We start from the raw sequence: 27,268 nt of genomic DNA, 5'->3' as shown, positions 1-27,268 counted from the left end.
GCATGTTATCGAGGCCATAATTAGATTAACGGGAGTTGAGCACATGCCTCTTCGTAAAGTAGAATCGAATGGAATGAAAATGCTGCTGGATCCGATGTGCGGTTCGCTTGGTATGACGATTAACGTTGAAACGGCAATCAGTCATCTAGCCACCTGTGCAAAAAAAATTAAGGCACACATCCCCGTGGAAGTGAGCGGAAAAATTGTTTCCATTAAAATTGATTCAGCCTCGCGACATGGCCGTCATGTACTGGGCATTAATATACAGTTTTGGAACGGTGAACAAGTAGTAATCCGCACTCTCGGTAAGTTCTTTGAAAGTACGAATAGACAGTTTGGAAATGTTTGTGAGAAATTATACTCTCGGATGCAAGTTATTTTCAATTTCAAATAACACATTTTTCGTAAGATATCTCTTTTTTGGCACGTTTTTCACTACCACACCAAAAATAATTCAACAACTGATATTTATTCAAATTTTCATTGATTTTATTCATAATTCTTGCAAAGGTGTTTTTTGACGTGAAACATATTAATATTCAATCTCTGTTTATTTCTATTCTATGATTCCGAAGAAGTACATATTTAGGGGTTCTTAGATCGATGACTTTATTAATTAAATTGTAAATGTAACAAATTTAATCGGTTGCAGATAGTGTCGTCCCAGGTTGTGTATGGGCTTACGACTGTACATTTGTATTGCATAGGAGAGAGGGGAGTGAAAGACAAGAGAGGGTGATATAGAGAGGAACAGATAGAGAGGGTTAGAGAGAGAGAGAAATAAGAGAGACAGGAGTAGAGAGAGAGGAATAAAAGAGAAGGGGATAGAGAGAGAGGAGGATAGAGCGAGAGATGTATAGGGGGTTACGAAGAGAGAGAAAGATGATGATAAAGAGAGAGAAGATGATAGACAGAGAGAGGGTGATAGAGAGAGAGAGAGAGATAGAGAAAGAGGGTTTCGTTTGAAAGTAGGATCTTGCATGCCGTGCCTTGCATCCTAGCAGAGTGAACAGGTAAGGTATGTTTATCCGGACATGGCAGCCACGCATCACAAACGTAGGCTGCGGCCACACAGGGAGCGAAGAGCGATGTGACGCGATTTTTCGCACGTAAGAAATAACATCATAAATATAATTCTCATTAAGAGCTTGGACCGTACAGTTTGTTACGTAAAATCACAATTGTTAATTTTTGGCTTACATAATGATAAGGAAAACTTTTCCACTACAATAGAACTAACAGTTGGACAGTTGAATTATGCAGTTGAATTATACCTACTACCTGTTGTTCTTTCACATTTCTTTAATAGCGATGCTGGAACTGACAGAGCGACAAACTGCAAGCTACATAAGAGAGAAAATAAATTATATTCTCCTAGAGTACAATATCACTTTCGAACAAGTACTCACTGTGACTTGCGACAACGGAGCAAACATAGTCGCAGCTGTTAGGCAACTTGATGAGTATGTAGAAACTCTTAAAAATGAAAATTACATACTGGAGGATGATGACGGCGATGACGATGAGGATGATGAAGAGATGTTCAATGACATCGGGAATTTAGCCCCAAATATAAGCTTAGTGCGGTGTTCAGTACATACTTTACAGTTAGCCGTTACTGACGTAATCAAGTACTCAGACATTCGTATTCGAAGTATCACTGCTGTGGCTAAAAGCTGTAGGAAAGCATCCTACAAACCGTCGTTTGACCTGGGCAAGGTTCCTCTTCCACCGTTATATGCAAAAACACGCTGGGGATGCATTTACGAGATGATTCTGAATTTTTACAGTAACGAGAATTTCTATAGAGATTTAGGCAAAAAGTTTAAGGAGTTAGGTGAGTTAAACAGTTTAAGAATGCTTCGTTCTTATACGGTAATTGTTAATTCCTCACAGATTTGTCGAAGTACTGGGACTATATACGTGACTACAGAAACGCACTGCATCCGATTTATGTTTGTACCAAAGAAATGCAGGCAAAACACATGCCATTATCTGAGTTTTACGTTCGATGGCTTCAATGTATGATGGAGGTAGATCAGCAGCCTACAAATGAACTAGCTGAGTCATTGGCAGCATCATTGAACGTTCGACTTCAGCAACTTCAGCAAAATTTACCTTTTAAAGCAGCTGTTCTAATCGACCCAAGACTGAATTATTTATCGTCGTCTGTCCTCTCACCGGAAGAGAAACAAGAAGCTAGGGTATTTTTTACAAACTTTTTATTATGTAAATTCAGCAAGTATTTCTTTTTGTAGAAATTTCTTACAGATATTCATGAAAGACTCAAATCACTGAAGCCACATTCATCACAGGAAGCCAGTGCGATCGTATCACCATCCACTTCAAGTTTGGATGACTACATGACCAAAATATTTGGAGGAGCTCTACCTTCTAGTTCACAATCCACTTCAGAAAACAGTCTTGCTAAGCAAATCGTGTCACTGGATTTAGAACCACATCAACACCATAAATACGACATTTGGAAACACTGGACAGATCGGAAAGTATCAAACCCAGAAGGAATTGCGGAAGCGGCTCTATGTGTTCTTTCAGTGCCTGCAATTCAGGTGTCCGTGGAAAGGGGATTTAGCGGTCTAGCGCTCGTTTTATCGGAAGCACGAACCAAACTGTCAGTAGAAAATTTGTCAAACATTCTGGTTATTAAACTGAACGAGGAGCTGCTGGATTCAGTTATGCCAAAAATGTACGACTGGAAGGAGTACAGAGCTTAATGGCTTGACACAAATAGGTTGTTTTCACAACCGTTTTAAATGTTTTTGTTTTTGGGTTTTTTATTTTTCTTTCTGTTGTTATTTTATGTTTTCGTTAATTATCTCACGATTTCTTTTTAAATAAACTATTTGTTTTGTAATATGTTGATAAAGTTTTTTTTTATCTGTGATTACCCTTCGAACCTTGATAGTCTCCTCGAAACAGTTACCATTGATCAGATTTTCGCCCATCATATCCCGATTTAGAAGGTTTACTTAGCCACTTAACAGCTGTACATACAGCGTTGTAAACGTGATTCGAGAGAATCAAAACAAAAATTTGAAGAAAACTGGTTGATTGATATGGTTTTGTACCCAATAGACATTTTGCATTGAAATATTTTAAATCATAGTCAAGTCAATTTTTTTTACTTTCGCACCACTATTGAAATTTAATGTTGATTGGGAAAAAAATTCTTAATAAACACTAAATTGTAGTTAAAAAAAGAGTTAAATTTTTTTTATGATTATTTCATTTGTATAAAATCATTGGAAAATACATATTTTGAAAAATGTTGGAATTGTAAATTTTTAATAAATCTCAATCTTCAATAGAAATAAAGTCAAAAATCCACTTTGAAACTTCGTTTTAGCAGTGTAAAAAAATACGCGCAATATCGCGGAATCCGCGTTAGTTGAAAAATCCGTGTACACGGGGGTTGCGTTTTACGCGGTTGGTTGTACTGCATTTAAAATATTAGGTTAGATATACTTATACTAAACTTATTTGATACCGCGTACAAATGATCTTGTATGTAGAAATGTCCTGTTTGAAAAAAAGGCATAAAAACAATCCGCGTAAAAATCGAAAATTATAATCTGAAGAAATAATAAAAATGTTTAGTTGCTGCAAAAAGGGTGGCGATTTTGTATCGGAAGCAAGGCACTGTATAGCGCACCAGATAGGCATGGAGCTACTCAGGGCACTTGGTACTAAACTTTGACACAGCGCACCACATGACGCTATGTAACAGTTAAAAAAAAAAATAGCTGTATAAACATTTGTTATGTACAAGGTCTAGTTTAAGTAAATTATCGCTAGATGAGTTCGATTTGAAACTGATTTTATATTGACATATTTAATGATTTTTTTTTATTTTTAAACTTAAAAATGCTGTTTTTGTTGGCCTTGCAATAATTGGAGAAAAATCTCGGAGCTTAATTACCGTGACTGCGGGTAATTCCGCGCAACACATTTTTTCGCGCACTCATCTTAAGAAACTGTTTTTCAAGAGTATATTTTACTAAAACATACCTAATTTCTGTACTGTCATAGCAGGTTTTGCTATGCACATGGTAAAGCACACAGATTAGTTGTATTCTAGTGAAATTTACCGTTGAAAAATAGTTTTTAACATGAGTGCGCGGAAATATGTGCTGCGCAGAATTGCCCGCAGTCACGGTATAAACCCACCGCCTATCGTCCGCACCGGTTTTCCTATCTATAAAACGCGCAGTGTCCAGATTTCTTGACCCTCCACCACCCTAAAGGGGCAAGCGCAATTGCAATTGTTGTTTCATCGCATCAAAAAATAACATTTGCAAAGCCCGCTGCGCTTTGGAATATTAAAAATAGCCAAATGATTCAATTCACACTCATGCAAAAAACAAAGTTAAAAACAGCCGCGCTGACTGGACCGATGAAAAACAAGAGTACCGGACCGATGAAAAACAAGAGTAGACGGATAGGACGTGGTTACACAGGGGCGCTGCGACGCGAGCTGCGTCGAAACAGTTCGATGAGGAATAATGTCAACAACGCGCGTCAAAACAAATCCCGAACCACGTCCTATCCGTATACTCTTCCGTAATTCGTGAAACAGCCGGCGGTTTAAAACATAAAGACCTTTGCCATGCTGAACGCTAACAGAAGCAATCGGGCGAGAGCCGTAGGTTAATGAACAGTCGTAAGTAGAGCTGTTTATTAACTTACGGCAAGGCTCTGGCCCGATCGCTTACGTTGGCGTTCAGCATGGCAATTCTTCATTTACCATATAAAATAAATTTTCGATGCACTTTCATGTTCCAAGCAGTGAAAAATAATGCCGTGATTAACAACCACACAGTCGACGCTTTTTTTTTCAATCCAAAAATTCACCAGCAAAATTATACTTATTCTAATATTCCCTACAGCATTTTAAAACACCCGTCACAGGAAATTGAAAAAAAGGGAAAAAATGTCTTCGCTGGATTTGGGCTGTCACCGAAACGCGCTGTTTGTGTAGTGCGAACACGAACGTCTGTATAAAAAACAGCTTCAACTCTTTTCTACTTTCGCATTTCCGAAGACATCCTCCAAATAATGCCAAATCGACACACTGAGGATATTTTTCGTTTCCTTTTGTATGCTCTGTTGCCAATACGATAGGTATCACGAACAAACAGCAACAACTGAACTCGCCACGGATGACGGTAGAAAAAATGAATGTACAATTGGGATGCCTGGGTACGAGAGCTCAAAAACGTGAACTACATTCATTTGCTCTCCAAATAATGGTTTTATTGACATACTATCTTCCGAAGATATCTAGTATATAAAAAGGCTCAAATCATGACAAAAAAATTTAGTTCGAAACTCAATCGCTAGTGGCGCTGCAAAATCTAACTTTTTAGCCTTACGTTTTGGAGAAATGGTGTTTTCAGCAATGTTATAGATAAAGATAAAAAAAACTTTGTCGAAGACACTTTTCTTCTAACCCTTATTGTTTTGGAAATACAACGTTTCTTATTAGACTTGTTTTTAAAATTAGTTTTTCTCGAATATACAAGAAACTGTAACATTTAGAAGGTAACAATGTTCAACATATATTTGTATATCATTGAAACACACAACTTTATAAACGACACGAAATAGATAGCTGCCACACAAATCGAGTTATTGCCAAACAATATTAAAATAGCATCATTTTTTGTACACACCAAGAGCACAAAATAGCAAAAACTAGCAGACGAAACCTGCATAGAATGAAATATTATCATTATCACTCTACGAAATCACTTTTAACATTTGTCCCTTCCAGTATCTTCATTGCCTATGTTTTGTTTCAAAAACAGCCTTACTCAACGTTTTCGATGACAATACACATCAAACGATGGCCAGATTACTGATCACTGCATACCTTTTCCAAGTTAAAATTGTTGTATCATCTAGTGCAATGTTTTAATAATTAAATTATATTTTTATGTATTAATTTTGCTAAAATAAATGTATAAAAAATATAAAGTTGAAAAATCATCCCCAACAGAATTAGCATTATCCTCCTAATTAACATCTAGCCTATAGTTTGCATCACCGCAGAGCTCAGTAGGTGGCTTGTTTGCAAACTGCTAATAACTGGATCTGTTGATTCCAGAAAACGGTGTAGTAAATCAACATTCAAACCTGTTTTAGAAAACTTTTTGGTGTGGTCTAATCTGTATCTATGAAGGTAATAATTATTTTTCGTTTTCAAATATTTCAGCAAGTTCACCATACCTCTTGATGACTTTGTTCCGGCTTTCTTGTGCCTTCTCAGATAGGCAATAGGCCAATAGGGACTAGGTAATGAGTACTATATTTACAGCACTAAAAAAAGATCGATACAGTGAGATCGATTCTTTGCGTGAAATTGTCCAATGCTATTACTAGTTAAAATTCATGACGTATTCGCCCTGCAATTGCACTATGAACTGTTTTTTTGAATTTCATATCGGGCAATGAAGATAACAAAAAGGACAAACGATCAAAGTGATTTCGTAGAGTGATTATGATGATATTTCATTCTATGAAGGTTTCGTCTGCTAGCTTTTGCTATTTTGTGTTCTTGGTGTGTACAAAAAATGATACTATTTTTAACATTTTTTGGCAATAGCTTGGTTTGTGTGGAAGCTATCTAATTTGTGTCTTCTACAAAGTTGTGTGTATCAATGATATACAAATATATATCGAACATAATTACCTTCTAAATGTTACAGTTTTTTGTAAATTCGAGAAAAACTAATTTTAAAAACAAGTCTAATCGAAAACGTTATATATCTGGAACAAGAAGAGTTAGAAGAAAAGTGTCTTTGACAAAGTTTTTTTATAATAAGTTTATCTGTAACTTTGCTGAAGACACCATTTCTCTAAAAGGTAAGGCTAAAAAGTTAGATTTTGCAGCGCCACTAGCGGTTGAGTTTCGAGCTAAAACTTTTTGTCATAATTTGAGCCTTTTTGCCTTTCTCCTAGAAAGGTACAGCAATCACTTGCAAAACCGAAGATATAAAAGTGCAAACGAAGATAACAAAAGGGACAAACGATCAAAGTGATTTCGTAGAGTGATTATGATGATATTTCATTCTATGAAGGTTTCGTCTGCTAGCTTTTGCTATTTTGTGTTCTTGGTGTGTACAAAAAATGATACTTTTTTAACATTTTTTGGCAATAGCTTGGTTTGTGTGGAAGCTATCTATTTTGTGTCTTCTACAAAGTTGTGTGTATCAATGATATACAAATATATGTTGAACATAATTACCTTCTAAATGTTACGGTTTTTTATATATTCGAGAAAAACTAATTTTAAAAACAAGTCTAATAGAAAACGTTATATATCCAGAACAAGAAAAGTTAGAAGAAAAGTGTCTTTGACAAAGTTTTTTTATAATAAGTTTATCTGTAGCTCTGCTGAAGACACCATTTCTCTAAAAGGTAAGGCTGAAAAGTTAGGTTTTGCAGCGCCACTAGCGGTTGAGTTTCAAACTAAAACTTTTTGTCATAATTTGAGCCTTTTTGCCTTTCTCCTAGAAAGGTATAGCAATCACTTGCAAAACCGAAGATATAAAAGTGCTCTAAAGGGCCAAATGGCATATATCACTCGACTCAACTCGACGAGCTGAGCATTTTCTGTATGTATGTGTGTGTGTGTATGTGTGTGTATGTGTGTGTATGTGCAGATTTTGATTCTCACTCACTTTTCTCAGAGATGGCTGGACCGATTTTCATGAAATTAATTGCAAATGAAAGGTCTTGTTGCCCCATAAGACCCTATTAATTCGTTTTGCAATAGGACCATTACTTTGACTGTTATGTTTGAAAATGTGAAATCCAGCTATGAAAAGTAACATATTTCGACGACTACTTGGACTCACTCACATTTCTCAGAGATGGCTGACCCGATTTCCACAAATTTAGTGTCAATTGGTAAGTCTAGCTGCCTCATAACACCCTATTGAATTTTACTGTAATCGAACTGTAACTTCGTCTGTAATGTACCGAAATGTGAAAATCACGAAACTTCATTATCTCAGAAACTACATAACCGAATTGATCAACATTATTATCAGATGAGTGGACTACTTAAGCGTTAACTGATGAATTATGATTGAACACGTGGTTTCAAAGTTTGGCTGCCCTATAATCGAACTGAAGTAATCGTTATTAAATTGTTAATTAAACAACGAAAGTCTATTATCTCAAAGAACTTAATTGAACATAACTAGTGTCATACGAACGAGTCATCTCTCAAACTTACAAATAACAAATTTCATATCAATTTGATATGTGGCTCAAAAGTTATGGAAGAAAAGAAATTCAAAGACTATTTAAAACGATACCTTTGATCGATATTTGTGACCTCAATATAATTTAGTTGTGGTATCGTACTATTTGAACGTTCCAAATTCGTTGATTCCTTGCGATGTGTGTAAAATCTGCAAATGCACGAAGAATCGGCCACAGGATATGATCAAAGTCAGTTAACAAATCGTTTGAAATGATTGGTTTTATCAAATGACAACATCCTCGACTTTTGGCTTCTGTACGTGGCCTTAATTCTGAATATATTCTGACATCAATCTGACACCGGGAATACCCATATTGGGAGGTATTTAGTTATTTTGGTTGTTTTCCAGAAACAAAAAGCGGTCGTCTTTAAATTAAAAATGGTGTCCAGAGTCAATGTTTTGTTTCTATGCATCATCTCGATATCTATATTGAGTTTTATTCGGTCATTTTTGACTGTTTCCTAGCAGATGCCATTAAGCAATTCAAAATGGTGCCTGTTTGGTTATTTTACGCTGTTTTTCACAAACCGGAAGTCGCTGTCTTGCATTTCAAAATGGTATTTAAGATGATTTCTGGCCTCTGAGCGTCATTCTGATTGAAGAAACATACATTTTGGGTGTTAATAGATCATTCTCGGCTGTTTCCCAGGAACCGGAAGTCGCCAACCAAGAATCCAAAATGGGGCCTGTGGTCGATATCAGCTGCTGTGTATCATCCTAGTTCCGGAGATACTCATGCTAGGCGGAAATTGGCCATTTTTAGCTGTTTTCCAGAAACCAGAAGTTGCCATCCTACAATTCATAGTGGTGTCTGAAGTCAATTTTCAGCTTCTTGCAACATTTTGGCTCCGGAGATACTCATATTGGGTGGTTTTTTGGTCATTTTCAGCTGTTTTTCAGAAACCGGAAGTCGCCATCTTAGAATTCAAAATGGTATCTGTGGTCGATTTGAGCTCCTGTGTATCATTCTAGATTCGGATATTATTATATTGGGTGGAAATAGGCCATTTTTGGCTGTTTTCCAGAAACCGTATGTTGCCATCTTACAATCCAAAATGTTACCTGAGGTCAATTATGGAACATATTTGTTTCCACTAAAAGCATTCACCTTCCAAATATGATTCCATTTTGTTGATTAGTTCGCGAGATGTGCAGAAATTTGTGCAGAAACATGTGCTCCAGAAGAGGGAGAGGCGTCGAACCATTATGGACATATCTGTTACCTCTAAAAACATTCTCATACCAAATTTGGTTGTATTTCCTTGATTGGATCTTGAGCTGTGCGAAAATTGAGTTACATTTGTATGGGACCTCACCCTCATAGAAAAGAGAGGGGTGTCAAACCATTATGCACATATTTGTTACCTCTAAAAATATTCACCTGTCAAATTTGGCTCCACTCAGTTGGTTAGTTCTAAGGATGTGCAGAAATCTGTGTTTCATTTGTATGTCACCCCTCCTTTCAAAAAGAAGGAGGGGTGTCAAAACATTATGAACATATTTGTTACCACTAAAAACAGTTACCTGCCAAATTTGGTTCCATTTAGTTGATTAGTTTCCGAGAAGGGCAGAAATTTAAGTTTCATTTGTATGGGACCCCTCCCTTCTAGAAGAAGGAGGGGTCTCAAACTATCATAGGAACCTTTATCGGCACAAAAAAACCCTACATACAAATTTCCACGCCGATCGGTTCGGTAGTTTTCGAGCCTATGTGGATCAGACAGACAGACCGGACTGCATTTTAATATGTATAGACTATCTGACCCGGCAAACTTCGTCCCGCCTATTTTAGTGTTTAATTTAATAATTTCAAACATTTCAAATTCATTGATTCCTTGCGATTTGTTTATATCGTTTGAAATGATTGGTTTTATCGGAATGACAAGATCCTCGACTTTTGGCTTTTGTACATCACTTTTCTCCGGAAATATATTGAGTGCATTTCAGTTATTTTCGTTATTTTCCATCATTTCCATCATTTCGATTACGGACAAATCCATATGTAGTAGTATTAGGTTATTTTCGTTATTTAATCACTGCAAAAACTAAAGGTTTAACAGTGCTCAAAAGGGCCGAATGTCATATATCACTCGACTCAGTTCGACGAGCTGAGCATTTTCTGTATGTGTGTACGCTCTCCCAATCTCACTCGATTTTCTCAGAGATGGCTGACCGATTTTAATGAAATTAATTGCAAATGAAAGGTCTAGTTGCCCTATAAGACCCTATTGAATTTTATTGTAATCTGATTTCTAGTTTAGAGGTTATGTATCAAAATGTAAAAATCACGAAACATCAATATCTCAGAAACTACACAACCGATTTGAACAAAATTGGTTTCAAATGAACGGGCTACCTAAAAAACCTACAACTTTTGAATTTTATGAAGATTGAACATGCGGTTCAGAAGTTATGGAAAGAAACATGTTCTGGAGACTATTTAATCTCACTCATGTTTCTCAGAGATGGCTGGACCGATTTTAATAAAATCAGTGTCATATGGATGGTCTTGTTGCCCCATAAGACTTTAATGTTTTTTTTTTGAAAACGGATTATTACTTCGCCTGTTATGTTTAAAAATCTGAAATCCAGCTATGAAAAGAAACATATTCCGAAGACTACTTGGACTCACTTTCTTTTCTCAGAGATGGTTGACCCGATTTCCACAAAATTAGTATCAAATGAAAGGTCTAGCTGCCTCATAATTCCCTATTGATTTTTGCTGTAATCGGACTGTAACTTCGTCTGTAATGTATCGAGATGTGAAAATCACGAAATTTCATTATCTTAGAAACTACACAACAGATTTGAACAATATTGATATCAGATGAACGGGTTAGTTGAGGGTTAACTGAGAAATTATGATTGAACACGTGGTTTCAAAGTTTGGCTGCCCTATACGTTACCTTTTCATTTGATTGTTATCAAACTTAAGCAACCGTTATGTTTTAATTTGTAAAACAACGAAAGTCTATTATCTCAAGTATTACACGACTTATTTAAACATAACTAGTATCATACAAACGAATCATGTCTCAAACTCACAAATAACAAACTTCATAACAATTTGATATACTGTTCAAAAATTTGGAAGGAAAGGAAAATCAAAGGCTATTCATTACTATACCTGCTTTGAACAATATATATGGCCTCAACATGATTTAAATGTGGTATCTTACTATCTGAACGTTCCCGGTATCGCTTGTGATTAAATTGTTCGAAATTAGGAGTCATTTCTTTTATTTCGCTATTTCTTAAGCACTAACATTACGTTAAATTTCATGTTTTATACTTTCATTACAACATCAATATTTTAGAACCCAAAGAGTGAATATACCTTTATTGGATTTAAGCATTCATGTAAATCTATTTTTACAATTAATAAGTTTGAATGAGAAAGGCTGAGTCTGACAGCTAGGTGGATTAATTTAGGTTTTAATGAAACGAGCGATAAAATCCGCCAGTTGTCAGTGTTGCCAGGTTCGATTCAGTTAAATCTGTTCCTGGAAGCCGAGGAATGCATACGGCGACACCTCAAGCGGACGCTACCACTCTAATGAAGACATTGTCAAACTCTGATCTGGTATTTATTTCAATTAAATTCCAAAAGTTAAACAAAAATCAAACGTTAATTTCTGACAAACTTGAAAATGAATGTAATTTATGAGACGCACGTTGTACTTCAATGGCTGTTAATTCAGGTACCATCAAGTAGAATGTGAGAAACCAGTTTTTGAAATTTGAAGCGGTGATTTAGTTTGGGATGCGTTTTAATAAGGCATTTGTAGGCGTATTGTTGGAATTTAACGAACTCGTTATCTTAAAAGTAGAATATCTCCGCAACGGCGCATATTGCAGTTTGTGGATAGATGATTCTTATGTAAAATTTTCCGCTGAACACATTGGTGTCATCAGATTTAAACAAATGGGGGTGTTTTGAGATAAACGAAGTTTCAGTTTTTAAACGTAAATATATCAATATTTGCAACACTGTTAACAAAATCTGTTGATGCCATTCGATTGTAAATTTAATAAGCTTTAAAAAACCTAAATTAATCCACCTAGCGGTCAGACCCAGCCTTTGTCATTCAAACTTATTATTTGTAAAAATTGATTTATATGAGCGCGCTTCAATCCAAAAAAAGGAATATTCTCTCTTTGGGTTCTAAAATATTGATGTTGTAATTGAAGTATAAAATATGAAATTCGACGTAAAGAAAGTGCTTAAGAAATAGCAAAATAAAAGAAATGACTCTTAATTTCAAACAATTTAATCACAAGCAATACCAGGAACGTTTAAATAGTATAAAATCATATTTGCATACATATATTGATCATAGCAGGTATAGTTTTAAATAGTGTTTGAATTGCGTTTCTTTCTATTTCTTCCGTTCTTTTTCACTTCTGTACCACATATAAAATAATTATGAAGTTTGTTTTTTGTAAGTTTGAAAGATAGCTCGTTCGTCAGACACTAGTTATGTTCAAATACGTCGTGTAAACTTTGAGATAATAGACTTTTGTTGCTTTTACAATTTAATACATAACGGTTGCTTAAGTTCTATAATAATCAAACGAAATAGGGACGTATAGAAATGATGATTTCACATTTTGATGAACAACGGACAAAATTACAATCCGATTACAATAAAATTCAATAGCAACTTATGGGGCAACTAGACCTTCTATTTGAGACTAATTTTGTGAAAATCGGTTCAGCCATCTCTGAGAAAAATGAGTGAGTTTAAACAACCTCAGGATAACTTTTCTTTACATAACTTTTGAACCATATGTTCAATCAATACGAAATTCAAAACTTAAGGGTTTTGGAGACAGCCCGATCACTTGAAACCAGTTTTATTGAATTCGCTTATGTGGTTTCTGAAATATTGATGTTTCATGATTTTTACATTTTGATGCATAACCTCTAATTTTTGGTCCAGCCATCTCTGAGAAAAGTGAGTGAGAAAAAAAAGTTGCACATACACACACACATACACACACACATACACACATACATACATACATACAGAAAATACTCAGTTCGTCGAACTGACTCAAGTGGTATATGGCATTCGGCCATTGGGACCACTTTTATACCTTTGGTTTTTCAAGTGATTGCTATACCTTTCTAGGAGAAAGGCAAAAAGTGTCTAATATTGTCTGTAGCTCCTACGGTCTCTGAGATATGATGTTTTTCCAAAACATGGAAAATGATTTTTTGTCAAAAACCCAAATTAATCCACCTAGCGGTGAGACCCAGCCTTCTCATTCGAATTTATTAGTTGTTAAAACAGAATAACACAACACTCCAATTTCAAAAAAATTCACCATGAAAATTTCTGCTTGATTCATTTTCCACTTTAAATAACGAATTTCTCGTAGCCAACAGCACAGCTATAACGAAAATTTAAAACCTAACATTTACACATATGTGAGCATACATTAACACTTACACATGCAAATACCATAAAATAAATATGTTTCATATACATCCCGCGAAAAATCCACTGTCGACTTATTCTATTGCTCACCCCTAATTACAAACACTGCCTTGCAGGCGTTGTTTATGCGACTGAAAAGGAATGTCTCATCACACACAGGAGAGTCAGCTGACGCTGATAACTCTTATAGACCTGTGTGATCGCCAGTCTGAGTCATGCCTGCGAGCGCGACACAACAACGGAAGGTGCTCCGTTGGGCTAAATTTTTTCGAACTAATTTCTAACTTCAACAACGGCTTTTACCCGTTACCTTTCAAGTTCATTGAAAGCAGACAGTATGTGCAGCCGGGGAAGCGAAAAATAAGCGAACTGAAAATATGATACAGATTTGGAAAAATAGGGTAACGGGGGTATTTTGGTCAGCTTTGGGAAGTGATCGCACAATGTATTAAAAACAAACACAATTTTTCAACATAAATACTTACTCTATTATACCATGGTTAATAGCTAAGTGTCTATTTTAACATCCATTTTTCAACAATACAATATATTTAAAAATATCCTAAAAATATCAAAATTTTTACGAAGCACTTAAAACATATTTTGGTCCAACACATTTTTATTTCGGCCCACCTCTATATTTAGAACCGTGTATGAAAATATTTCGGACTAATTGAATTTAAGATCATCATCGGTATTTTTAGAGCAGAAATAGTGGGTTTGAGGAGGACATCCTTCTGCTGTTAATTTTTGTAAATTTTAGGCATCTAAAAATGGGAAGATTGGGCTTAGAGCAATTTGACAGGCATTCTCAGCAAACTGCATATCGTTAAATGTGATGAATTAAGAAGTAATTACCTGTAAATTGTCACAAGCTGCTTATATGTTCAGCTCGCAACGGCCGAATGGCTGTCAAAGCTTGGCATGACCAAAATATGTTCGCTTTAGAAAAAGACAAACATATGCCATGCCTTAAACTACTATTTTAACTTTTCAATGATGCGTGCATATTTTTCTTATATTCATTGAAAATTCAGATAAAATGCGTAAAATGTTAACGGGTGGGCCAAAATATGCATGTGGGGCAAAATACCCCCGGTACCCTATACCGCATCTAGACGGGACTTCCACCCGCAGTCTCCCTGACTACTTCACTGGTTGTCGGAATACATTCTTAAATGGCCAAATTTTACCTAATCTGGGTATAGTACAACATCGAATTTGAAAAATGTTGAGGACACATATTTTGATCGTTGCTATAGTTTCAAACAGTCTCCGGGCTACGTCCCATAACTTTTAAACCACATGTTTTAACATTATGAAGTTCATTGGTTAAGGGTTTTAAAGACATGTGTATTTGGTCGTTTGAATCCTACTATGTTCAGATCGGTTGTGTAGTTTCTGTGGTAATTAAGTTTCGTAATTTGTACAATTTGATATACAACGGAAAAAGTTAAAGTTCGATAACAGTGTAATTAAATAGGGTTTTATGCGCAACTAGATCTTTTATTTGAGACTAATTTAGTTAACCCTCTAGTGCCCAAATTAATTTCAAGACGGACTTTTTTAAAATCACTATGAATCATTATAAACACTTTTTGAGTATTTATTGAAGCTTTTTAGAGGTTTGACGGAAGCCCGCCAAATGGCGGCATTGGGCACTAGAGGGATAAAATCGGTCCAACCATTCTGGAAAAATTGAGTGAGCTTTTCAAAACGTGATTTACTTCTTATATAAATGATTTTGTAAAAATTGATTCAGCTAGTGAGTGAGTTTCAAAACCTCCGGAACACGTTTCTGTTAACCCGTAAAGACCCGGGACGAAACTAGTTTTTTGAAAATGCTCGTGCTCAGCACTGGAACGGCCGATTTGGGAAAACTTGGACTTTTATTCAAGGGGAATAGTTGCTCTAAGTTTTGGAAAGATGCCACCCCTCTGGACCCTCCCCGTCAAAAAACAAGTTCCGTCCTGGGTCTTTACGGGTTAAAACGTTTGAACTACATTTTTAATCATGAGATAAGGATTTTTAAGACAGCCCGCTCATTCGGCACCAGTTTCTTAAATTGGTTGCTTAGTTTCTGAGATAATGAAATTTCGTGATTTTCATATTGAGTTCTTGGCCGATTCCGGATCGGTGCCTAAACTAGAAATCTGATTCAAATTTAAAGACGACTGTAACATGAAATCTCTCACTTATTAGTGAGATTCCATTTTGGTGTTACCAGAGGTGCGATAAAAAGAGGCCCGAGAAAAAGAAATTAATTCCACCAACGCATCGTGCTTTGTGATGTGGTACTTTGAAAGAGATCCTATAGATAGCTATGACAACCTATCGTAAAGCTTTGTACGCTGAACGAAAAACGGTACAACTTTATATCCCCTGAGGAAGGCCAAGTTCAAAGGCCGAAACGTCGGACATAAAACCTAGTAGCGTTTTGATACACCCCTAAGACTGAAAAAGCCGTATTTCCCTTGAAACTAAAAATCTGACTACAATGAACGATTACAAAAACGATGTTTCAACGGAAGAATACCCGCTAGAACTTCGACACAACAGAAACAACGATATTGTATTCGCTCCAGTTTGATCAAATGTGTGTTTGCTGCGGAGCGGAAGCAGAAACACCCGTACTCAATTACAGACAATGTCGTTGTTTGTTAAAGCCTCAGAAGGTCTCCTGGGTGGGCTCCCCACCAAGTTCCGGTAATCGTACGAAAAAAACCTAAATTAATCCACCTAGCGGTCAGACCCAGCCTTTCTCGTTCAAACTTATTATTTGTAAAAATTAATTTTCATGAGCGCGCTTCAATCCAAAAAAGGAATATTCTCTCTTTGGGTTCTAAAATATTGATGTTGTAATTGAAGTATAAAATATGAAATTCGACGTAAAGTTAGTGCTTAAGAAATAGCAAAATAGAAGAAATGACACTTAATTTCAAACAATTTAACCACAAGCAATACCAGGAACGTTTAAATAGTATAAAATCATATTTGCACATATAAATTGATCATAGCAGGTATAGTTTTAAATAGTCTTTGAATTGCGTAACTTTCCATTTCTTCCGTTCTCTTTCACTTCTGAACCACATATCAAATAATCATGAAGTTTGTTGTTTGTAAGTTTGAGAGATAACTCATTCGTCAGACACTAGTTATGTTCAAATACGTCGTGTAAACTTTGAGATAATAGACTTTTGTTGCTTTTACAATTTAATACATAACGGTTGCTTAAGTTCTATAATAATCAAACGAAATGGGGACGTATAGGGCAGCCAAACTTTGAAACCAAGTGTCCAATTATAATTCATCACTTAACGCTTAACTAGCCCGTTCATTTGATATCAATATTGTTCAAATCAGTTGTGTAGTTTCTGAGATAACGAATGAGATTTTCACATTTTGATACATTACAGACGAAGTAACAGCCCGGTTCCAATGAAATTCATTGGGGTGTTATGAGGCAGCTAGCCCTTTTATTTGACACTAATTTTGTGAGAATCGGTTCAGCCATCTCTCAGAAAAGTGAGTGTGTTCAAGTATTCTTCGGAATATGGTTCTTTTCATAGCTAGATTTCACATTTTTAAACATAACAGGCAAAGTAATAGTCCGATTGCAAAACAAATCAATAGTGTCTTATGAGGCAACCTCACCTTCCATTTGACACTGATTTTATGAAAAATCGGTACAGCCATCTCTGAGAAACATGAGTGAGATTAAACAGTCTCCAGAACACGTTTCTGTCCATAACTTTTGAACCACCAGTTCACTCTTCTAAAGATTCAAAAGCTAAGGGTTTTTTAGGTTGCTCGTTCATTTAAAACTAATTTTGTTCAAATCGGCTGTGTAGTTTCTGAGAAAATGATGCTTCATGATTTTTACATTTTGATACATAACCTCTAAGCTAAAAATCAGATTACAATTAAATTGAATAGGGTCTTATGGGACAACAAGACCTTTCATTTGCAATTAATTTCATGAAAATCGGTTCAGTCATCTCTGAGAAAAGTGAGTGAGAATAAAAATCTGCACATACACACATACACACACATACAGATAATTCTCAGCTCGTCGTCAGCTGAGTCGAGTGATATATGTCATTCGGCCCTTTGGAGCACTTTTATATCTTCAGTTTTGCAAGTGATTGCTATACTTTTCTAGGAGAAAGGCAAAAGGGTGCACATACACGCGTACGCACCCACACACACACATACACACACACACACACACACACACACACACACACACACACACATATATATATATATATATATATATATATATATATATATATATATATATATATATATATATATATATATATATATATATATATACACCTATACATGCATACATGCAGATAATGCTCAATTCGTTGAACTGAGTCGAGTAGTATATGACATTCGACCAATTGGATCACTTTTCTACCTTTTAATTAGCCAGTGATCGTTAGGAGAAGGTTAATATGCTTACTGTCATTATTTGATTCCACATTTTTATGAACAACGGACAAAGTTACAATCCGATTACAATAAAATTCAATAGCAACCTATGGGGCAACTAGACTTCCCATTTGGGGCTAATTTTGTGAAGATCGGTTCAGCCATCTCTGAGAAAAATGAGTGAGTTTGAACAACCTCAGGATAACTTTTCTTTACATAACTTTTGAACCATGTGTTCAATCATTACGAAATTTAAAAGTTAAGATTTTGGAGACAGCCCGATCATTTAAAATCAGTTTTATTGAATTCGCTTAGGTGGTTTCCGAGATATTGATGTTTCGTGATTTTTACATTTTGATACATAACCTCTAAACTAAAAATCCGATTACAATGAAATTCAATAGCAACCTATGGCGGCACTAGACCTTCAATTTGCAATTAATTTCATGAAAATTGGTCCAGTCATCTCTGAGAAAAGTGAGCGAGAAAAAAAAGTTGCACATAGATACACACACACATACACACATACATACATACATACAGAAAATACTCAGTTCGTCGAACTGAGTCAAGTGGTATATGACATTCGGCCATTGGGACCACTTTTATACCTTTGGTTTTTCAAGTGATTGCTATACCTTTCTAGGAGAAAGGCAAAAATTAATCCACTGTTGGCATTTTCGTGTCAGAAACCTAATATGACAAGCCTAGGTGCATTTAGAGTCGAACCAGACCCCGAGATATTTAGCGATTAAAACCTGAGAGAACGTTTTACCCGTTAGACCCGCAGCTGAGCTGGGTTATGCTTCCTAGAAAAAACGACCAGCTCAGTCTTCTCCGGAGAGAATTCGATATCCATCTTAAGAGCCCATTCAGACAAATTGTCTAAGGTATCTTGCAATGGTCCTTGCAGATCGCTAGCCTCGCTAGTAATGGGCAGATACTAGTAATGCAGATCGCTAGTAATGGGTACAACGCTATCGTCACCAAGTTGCCTTAGCGTGCGTGAATTAGCAAGACATTCATCGATGTCATTGATGAAAAATTATATAAGAGAGGACTTAAACATGAGCCCTGGGGAAGTCCCATGTAACTAATTCGGAAAGTTGTCAAATCGCCATGTGAGAAATACATATGCTTTTCTGACAACAAATTGAGCAAAAAGTTATTCAAATTTGGTGAAAGTCCCTGCGAATGAAGTTTCTCGCTTAAAACTTCTACAGAGACAGAGTCAAAAGCCCCCTAATATCCAAGGACGCAGCAGCCATTTGCTCTTTTCGAGCAAAGGCGAGTTGAATTTCAGTAAAAAGCAACGCTAGGCAATCGTTCGTCCCGTTGCCCCGGCGAAAGCCAAATTGAGTATCTGAAAGTAAACCGTTTGTTTCGACCCATTTGTCTAACCGTAAGAGGATCATTTTCTCGATTAATTTCCGGAGGCAAAAGAGCATCGCAATCGGCCTATATGAATTGTGATCAGAGGCAGGTTTTCCGGGTTTCCGAATAGCAGTGTCTTTTAACTCCTTCCAATCGTGCGGAACAATATTTAGCTCAAGAAACTTGTTGAACAAATTCAACAAGCGTCTTTTTGCAGAGTCGGGTAGATTCTTCAACAGGTTGAATTTTATTCTATCTAACCCTGGAGCCTAATTGTTGCACGACAGGATAGCCATTGAAAATTCCAACATCGAAAATGGAGGCTCTTCCGTAGTTACTAAAAACGGGTCGCGAAAGGTTTTCTGTCCGGTCAGACCTTTTTGGCAAAATCGAGTATCCAGCGATCTGAATACTCCTCACTCTCATTCGAAACGTCACGGTTCCGTATGCGCCTGGCGATATCCTTAAGGGTGCTCATCGCTGTTTCCCACGACAACGCGTTTACAAACCGCCGCCAGTATCCGCGTTTTTTTTCGCTTTCATTAAGCTCTTCATCTGCCTGTCCAGTACCTCGTATTTTCGAAGCAGCTTAACATAGCCGTACTTTCGGTAGTCCTTATACGCCGAGAACTTTTGCGCGTACAGTTCAGAGTACTCTTAGTCCCACCATTTGGTAGGAGGGCGCCGTCTAATCGTTATCTTCGGTGTCGGTTTCGTCTGAGCTTGAGTCGCGGCGTCGATGATCAAGCCAGAAAGGAGCGCGTATTCCTCCTCCGGAGGAAGTTCCTCGTAAGCCTCGATGGATTCCGCAATAATCGTCTCATAAGACTTCCAATCAATATTACGTGTAAGGTCGTATGAAATATTGATTGGATCCAGAGGAGTTGAACCATTAGCAATTGAGATAACGTTTGGAAGATGATCACTACCGTGGGGATCATTGATTACTTTCCACTGGCAATCTAACGCTAGTGATGTCGAGCAGAGGGATAGGTCAAGCACGCTTTCACGTGCTGGAGGATTAGGTACACGTGTCGCTTCCCCAGTATTTAAAAGTGCCATATTGAAGTCGTCGATCAAGTTGCAAATTAAAGAAGATCGGTTGTCGTCGTACAGTGACCCCCATAGCGAACAGTGAGAGTCGAAATCTCGCAATATCAAAAAAGGCGCGTGAAGCAATTCTGCTATATCAGAAAGTTGCCTCTGTTCAATCCATGCGGATGGAGGAATATATATCGAAGCAAGGCATAGGTCTTTTCCATTCATATTCGTTTGGATGGCAACGACTTCAATATTCGAGATCGAGGGGAGGTCGGTTCTATAAAAAAAATGGCACTTCTTGATCCCTTAAAGTAAAGTGAGTCTCGATCTCGACGAATTATGTTGAAATCGTGGAAATTGAGTTGATCGTTTGAATTGAGAAAAGTTTTACAAAAGCGCAAACGCATCACAATTGTATGTGTTTATCAAATGAGAAAATAGATCGAATTTCGGGATGATAATTTTGCAATTCCACTGTAATACAGTGATAAAATTCCTAACCTTTTTCGACGTATTAGTCATCGAAAGAAATGGTAGCTGAAATGAGGGGCCAAGTTGCTGCTAGTTGCTTCAAAAAGGTTTTCACTGTGGGGAGAAGGTCAAGAAGAACATTTTGAAAGGGAACTGGTATGTTGAATGTTTTAAATATCCAATCCACAATATCAGAGAATATTATAAACTCTGTTTCTTTTCTATTTTCTGATCGAGCAATGGGTGCACGAGGGGTTTTTGGTGCCCCAGGAAGCGGTGGGTACTCCTGGTTTGAATTGAAATTAAAACCAGGAGGTAATTGCTTCGGTTTTTCTTCACCGCTTGCTTTTTGTGTTGGCTTATTGGTCGTTCTGTTAGGAGTTATCTTGCGTCCTTTGCGAGAAAGATTAGGAGAGCTAAGCATTCTCCTCTTCCTAGATCCTTCTGGCATGGCATATGAACACTCTTCGACGGGATCGTCAGATGTACCCTCATCGGTTGGCAAAAAAGAAAAGATGTTTCCCGTCGAGGGTGGCTCAGCCCTCTTCAGCATTTCTGCAAAAGAGCGCTTTGATCGTTCTTAGAGGGAATGCTTAACTTTTTCCTCGCGCTGTTTGTACGCGGGATACGCCGAAAGGTCATGCCGAGTTCCCTCGCAGTAACGACGCTTTTCAATATCCTCACTGCAAGCGGTCTCAGCATGATTGCCTCCGCACTTGCTGCGGCGTGCCTTGTTGCAGCAGTAGGTGGCTGTATGACCTAACTGCTTGCAGTTTTGGCAATGCATGACCCGCGGTACGAACAAGCGTACAGGCAGACGAACCCTGTCCAAAAAGATGTAGTTCGGCAGTGCAGATCCGGCGAATGTTACACGGAAGGAATCCGAAGGGAGGAATTTCTTCTTCCCTTCTTCGCTGGATACTTAATGCAATTGCTTGACATCCAGTATCTTTACATCTTGAATCAGGGGGTTCTTGAAACAACCAACCCGTGCCGCAAAATTTCATCGATCGTGAGGTTTCCTTCGCTAACCACACCGTCGATCTCCACGTCCTAGACAGGGATGTACACGCGGTACTCTCTTGTAAAAAGCTCGTAGCTAACAATTGCAATTGCTTGCTTCAAGCCACTCACGACAACTCGCAGTTTGTTCGGTCTAACCTTAATAATTTCGGTTACGTCCGAAAACGGTTTTGCCAGGTCCTTGCCGATTTGTGTTATGTTAAGAGGCTCCTTAATAGGCCTGAAAAAAACTATGAACGGACCTTTCGAAGCATCTGGGTAAGCTTTCACCCGTATTTCCGGTACCCTTGGTACAGGGCTAGGTAGCGGGGATGGTACAGGGGAAGGTAGAGGGGAATTGATGGGAGACATTTCAATCTCCTCCTCATTTGTTTCCACATCTAGGAAAAGTCCCACCTGCACGTTGTCCATTTGTGCGGTAGAGCGTAACGCTCACAAACGATAATTATCCGAGTATACGGGGGATCAAATAATTGGTATTAAATAAAAAAAACAATTCTTCAAGCTAAGAAGGATCAAATAAAAAAAAAGACAATCGTATTGGGGACGAAAAATAATAATAATAATTATACTTATAATAACAATAACCATTATAATAATAATAGTAATAAAAAAAAATTATAATTAAAAAGCGAATACTTCATCGAACGTACAGGTCTTTTGCCTACACGACCTGGTGGCTGCTAGTTGGATCAATCAGGGAGAATGTCTCAGCAAAACAAACAATGCCGACATCAAATGATCCCGTTTTGTGTTGTGTCACGGTGGTCTTATTTGCGCGCGGCCTTGTAGATGCCACTTGTAGTTGAATCCACCCACTCGGCCGTATGGAGATCCGTGCTGGTAACGGGCAGCGGTGCGAGGAAATATTTTTGCTGCTATGATTCCAGCTGCGTGACCGGACCGGCCACTGGCGGGGTAGCCTGCTAGTGGGCAGAAGGTGCTTCTGCTGATAGTAAGACTGCAGGCTATTGTTGCCGCACAGGGCACTGCACAAGAACGAACCGATAAAACAATACCCGTCGAACGGCAACTCGTGTGCCGTATTGTTATATTTCAAATCAAGCGTAGTAAAACAATTTGCGTCTGTTCGAAACGAAAGTAAGACAACGAATGAAATGTGTGTTCTCGTGACCCTGTTTTTAAAACTATTTATAAAGATTTACAGAAAGAGATCAAACATAGATTTACTCTTCTGAGAAATCACAATTTTGAGACTAAAGTTGAAAAATTGAAACCATATTTAAAACCCTTTTGGAAGCTGTCGAAGATTCTTAAGAAACCTTCAAAGCTAATTCCAGTTTTAAAAGATGGTGAACGTTTTCTTGCATCCAATGAACAAAAGGCTCAAAGACTTGCTCAGCAGTTTGAGAGTGTTCATAACACAAATTTGAATTTTGTGAGTCCAATTGAAAACGAAGCCACACGTTAATTTGATTTAATTTCTTCCCAGATTTCTTTACCTGCAGAAATTATTGAAACTAACGTGAATGATATAAAATCAATTATTAAAAATTTCAAAAATATGAAAGCACATGGTGACGATGGAATCTTTAATATATTAATCAAACATCTTTCTGAGAGCCCAATGGAATTTTTAGTGAAAATTTACAATTGTTGCTTCAAAATTGCATATTTTTCCAAATTACGGAAAAATGCAAAAAGTACTCCAATTTTAAAACCGGAGAAGAACCCAGCTGTGGTTTCAAGTTATCGACCAATCAGTTTGCTTTCTTCAATAAGTAAACTGCTTGAGAGAATTATTCTTAACAGAATGATGTCACACATCAACGAAAATTCAATTTTTGCAGATGAACAGCTTTGATTTCACCTTGGGCATTCCACTACTCCTCAATTGCTCAGAGTTACTAATATGATACGAGCTAACAAATCTGAAGGTTATTCCACTGGAACTACTCTTTTAGAAATAAAAAAAGCATTCGATAGTGTTCGGCATAAAGGTTTGATTGCGAAATTGCAAACTATTAATTTTTCAATTTTCCAAATCAAAATTTTGAAAAATTATCTTACTAATCGAAATCTGCAGGTTGTCTATTAGCATACAAAAGATAGATTTCCTGTCAGAGCAGGTGTGCCTCAAGGCTTTGTCTTGGGCCCAGTCCTGCACAACAAGTTCACCTCAGATCTTCCTGATTTGCCTCCAGGATGCACAAAGTCATTGTTCTGCGATGACACAAGCATTTCCGTAAAAGGAAAAAGTCTTCGTGTCATATGCAGTCGATTGCAGAAAAGTTTAAATATTTTGTCTTCCTATATGCAAAAGTGGAAAATCTCTCCTAATGCTTCTAAAACTCAAATGATAATTTTTCCCCATAAGACTAGGGCTTCTTTACTCAAGCCAAACAATAATCACGTTGTCAAGTTGAATAGGGTTATTTTAAGTTGGTCTGACAAGGTTAAGTACTTGGGACTAATTTACGATAAAAAACTTATTTTCAAAGAGCACATTGAGAGTATACAAGCCAGGTGCATCAAATATACGAGATGTTTATATCCTCTCATTAACAGGAATTCTAAGCTTTCTTCAAAGAACAAACTTTTGATTTACAAACAATTTTTTAGACCAGCAATGCTTTATGCTGTTCCGATCTGGTCAAGTTGCTGTTCAACAAGGAAGAAAATGCTCTAGAGGGTTCAGAATAAAATTCTGAAAATGATTTTGAAGCGTCCTCCTTGGTTTGGTACATTCGAATTACATAGCCTTACTGGTGTTGAACCATTAGAAGCTATGTCAAATAAAATTATTAACACTTTTCGACAAAAATCGTTGCAATCCTCAATCGCTTCGATAAGCTCTCTTTACAGCCAATAAGTAAGCAATTGAGTTAGTTGTAAGTTTACTTTTCTTTTTGTGGCAAGTAGGTTTAAATCCCTACGAATGATAAGTCCTAATGTCGAAAGCAAACAAATCCTAACAACTAAAATTACAAATTTCTAACAGTGTTGAGAAGTTACCATTTGTAATTGGACACACATACTCATTATTTACTAATATTCATCATAAAATATATATTTAATACTTAAGCTACTAACAAATACCCCAAAAAGGAGAAAAAACTACCCCAAATCTTCTGGAATTCATAACTTTCACTTTGACTGTAATGGACAACGGCAACCACGTAGAAGCTCTTTATACGGACAATAGCAAGGCATTTGACAGAATCGACATACAAGCTCGGAAAATACGGAATTGAAACAAAATTTTTGGAACGGCTGCAGTCATACTTGACAAAACTAACAGAAATAGTCCGCTTTCAAAATTCCTTTTCAAACCCAATAGAAGTAACTTCCGGGGTTCCTCGAGGTTCTCACCTGGGCCTTCTTCTTTTTATATTATATGTGAATGACATTTCTCCCAGACGGTCTCGAGAAACGACGCTGGCCTAACAAGCTAGTCGTCGTGAGTTCGAGTCTCGGCTCGGGAAAGACTGTTAGTATCAGTAGGATCGTAGCGCTAACCCCGCAATTGTCCTGTACACTAAACAGTTGGCTGCGAAGTCTGTGTATAAACAGGAATCGGAATGTAGCACCAAGGCTTTGCTTTGCTTTGTGAATGACATTTCCTTTTTTCTTAAATCAATACATGTGCTTGTATATGCAAACTTCGAAATCGTAGCACTGCAGGAACTTTGTTGGTCGGAACAGAAGGTATGGAAAAGCGGACATCGAGAAGCTACCTTTTATCAGAGCTGTGGCACTACCAAGCTTGGGACGGGCTTTATAGTGCTGGGTAGGATGCGCTAACGCGTGATCCTCCCGATCAGTGCGAGGATGTGTAAGTTGAGAATAAAGGGCCGGTTCTTCAACTACTGCATCATCAACGTGCACTGTCCACACCAAGGAAGAGCCGACGATGAGAAAGAAGCGTTCTGTGCGCAACTGGAGCAGGTGTATGATGGCTGTCCGCAACGGGACGTTAAGATCGTCATCGGTGATATGAACGCTCAGATAGGACGGGAGGCAATGTACAGACCGGTGATAGGGCCGAATAGCCTGCACGCCGCATCAAATGATAACGGCCAACGATGTGTGAACTTTGCAGCCTGTCGCGGTATGGTAGTCAGAAGTACCTTCTTCCCCCGCAAAGACATCCACAAAGCCACCTGGAGATCACCTGACTTACAAGTGGAGATCCAAATCGACCACGTTCTAATCGATGGTAAATTCTTCTCTGACGTCTTCAACGCACGCACCTACCGCAGTGCGAATATTGATTCGGACCATTACCTTGTTGCAGTATGCATGCGCTCAAAACTTTCGACGGTGCGAAACACGCGTCAAAGTCACCCACCGCGACCAAACATCGGGCCACTACGGGACGCCGAGGTTGCACGGGAGTACTCGCAGAAGCTGGAAGCAGCATCACCAACGGAAGAGCAACTTGGCGCAGCTACTCTTGAAGATGGCTGGAGGGACATTCGATCAGCCCTAGGTAGTACTACTGTAGCGGCGCTTGGTACTATGGCTCCGAACAGGAGAAACGACTGGTTTGACGACGAGTGCAAACAGTTAGTGGAAGAGAAGAACGCAGCACGAGCGAGAATGCTGCAACACCAAACGAGGGCGAACGTGGAGCGCTAGCGACGCGCACGGAACAGGCAAAACTCGGTCTTACGGAAGAAGAAGCGCCAGGAGGAAGATCGAGATCGCGAGGCGATGGAGGAGCTGTACCGTGCGAATGACACACGAAAGTTCTACGAGAAGCTGAAGTGTTCCCGCAAAGGGTATGTGCCACAAGCCGACATGTGCAGGGACCTGGGCGGCAACCTTCTCACGAACAAGTGTGAGGTGATTGACAGGTGGAAGCAGTGCTACGATGAGCACCTTAATGGCAATGTAGCAGAGGACGACGACGGAGTGGATTTCGATGTACGCGCAGATGACGACAGAATCCCAGCCCCTGACCTCCAGAAAGTTAGAGAGGAGATCGGCCGGCTGAAAAACAATAAAGCCGCTGGAGCTGACCAACTCCCCAGCGAGCTGTTAAAACACGGTGGTGAATCACTGGCTAAGGCGCTACACTGGGTTACTGCCAAGATTTGGGAGGAGGAGGTAGTACCGGAGGAGTGGATGGAGGGTACAGTGTGCTCCATCTACAAAAAAGGCGACAAGTTGGATTGCTGCAACTACCGTGCAATCACGTTGCTGAACGCCGCC

The 27,268-nt window shown here is 38.0% G+C and overlaps 1 protein-coding gene across 1 annotated transcript; it reads left to right on the top strand.

The window, feature by feature from the left end:
- The first annotated feature begins 1,311 nt into the window (after nt 1-1,311).
- Nucleotides 1,312-2,735, top strand: LOC129720028 (uncharacterized). The gene is made up of 3 exons (XM_055671439.1): nt 1,312-1,837; nt 1,897-2,204; nt 2,259-2,735. Exons 1-3 carry the CDS (start codon nt 1,312-1,314, stop codon nt 2,733-2,735), a joined length of 1,311 nt encoding a protein of 436 aa, XP_055527414.1.
- The last annotated feature ends 24,533 nt before the right edge of the window (nt 2,736-27,268 follow it).

Source organism: Wyeomyia smithii, chromosome 2 (genome assembly GCF_029784165.1).
Source record: "Wyeomyia smithii strain HCP4-BCI-WySm-NY-G18 chromosome 2, ASM2978416v1, whole genome shotgun sequence".
In the NCBI taxonomy this organism is placed as follows: Eukaryota; Metazoa; Arthropoda; class Insecta; order Diptera; family Culicidae; genus Wyeomyia; species Wyeomyia smithii.
The sequence above is the reverse complement of the archived record's forward strand: the minus strand, read 5'-3'. Positions and strand labels throughout refer to the sequence as shown.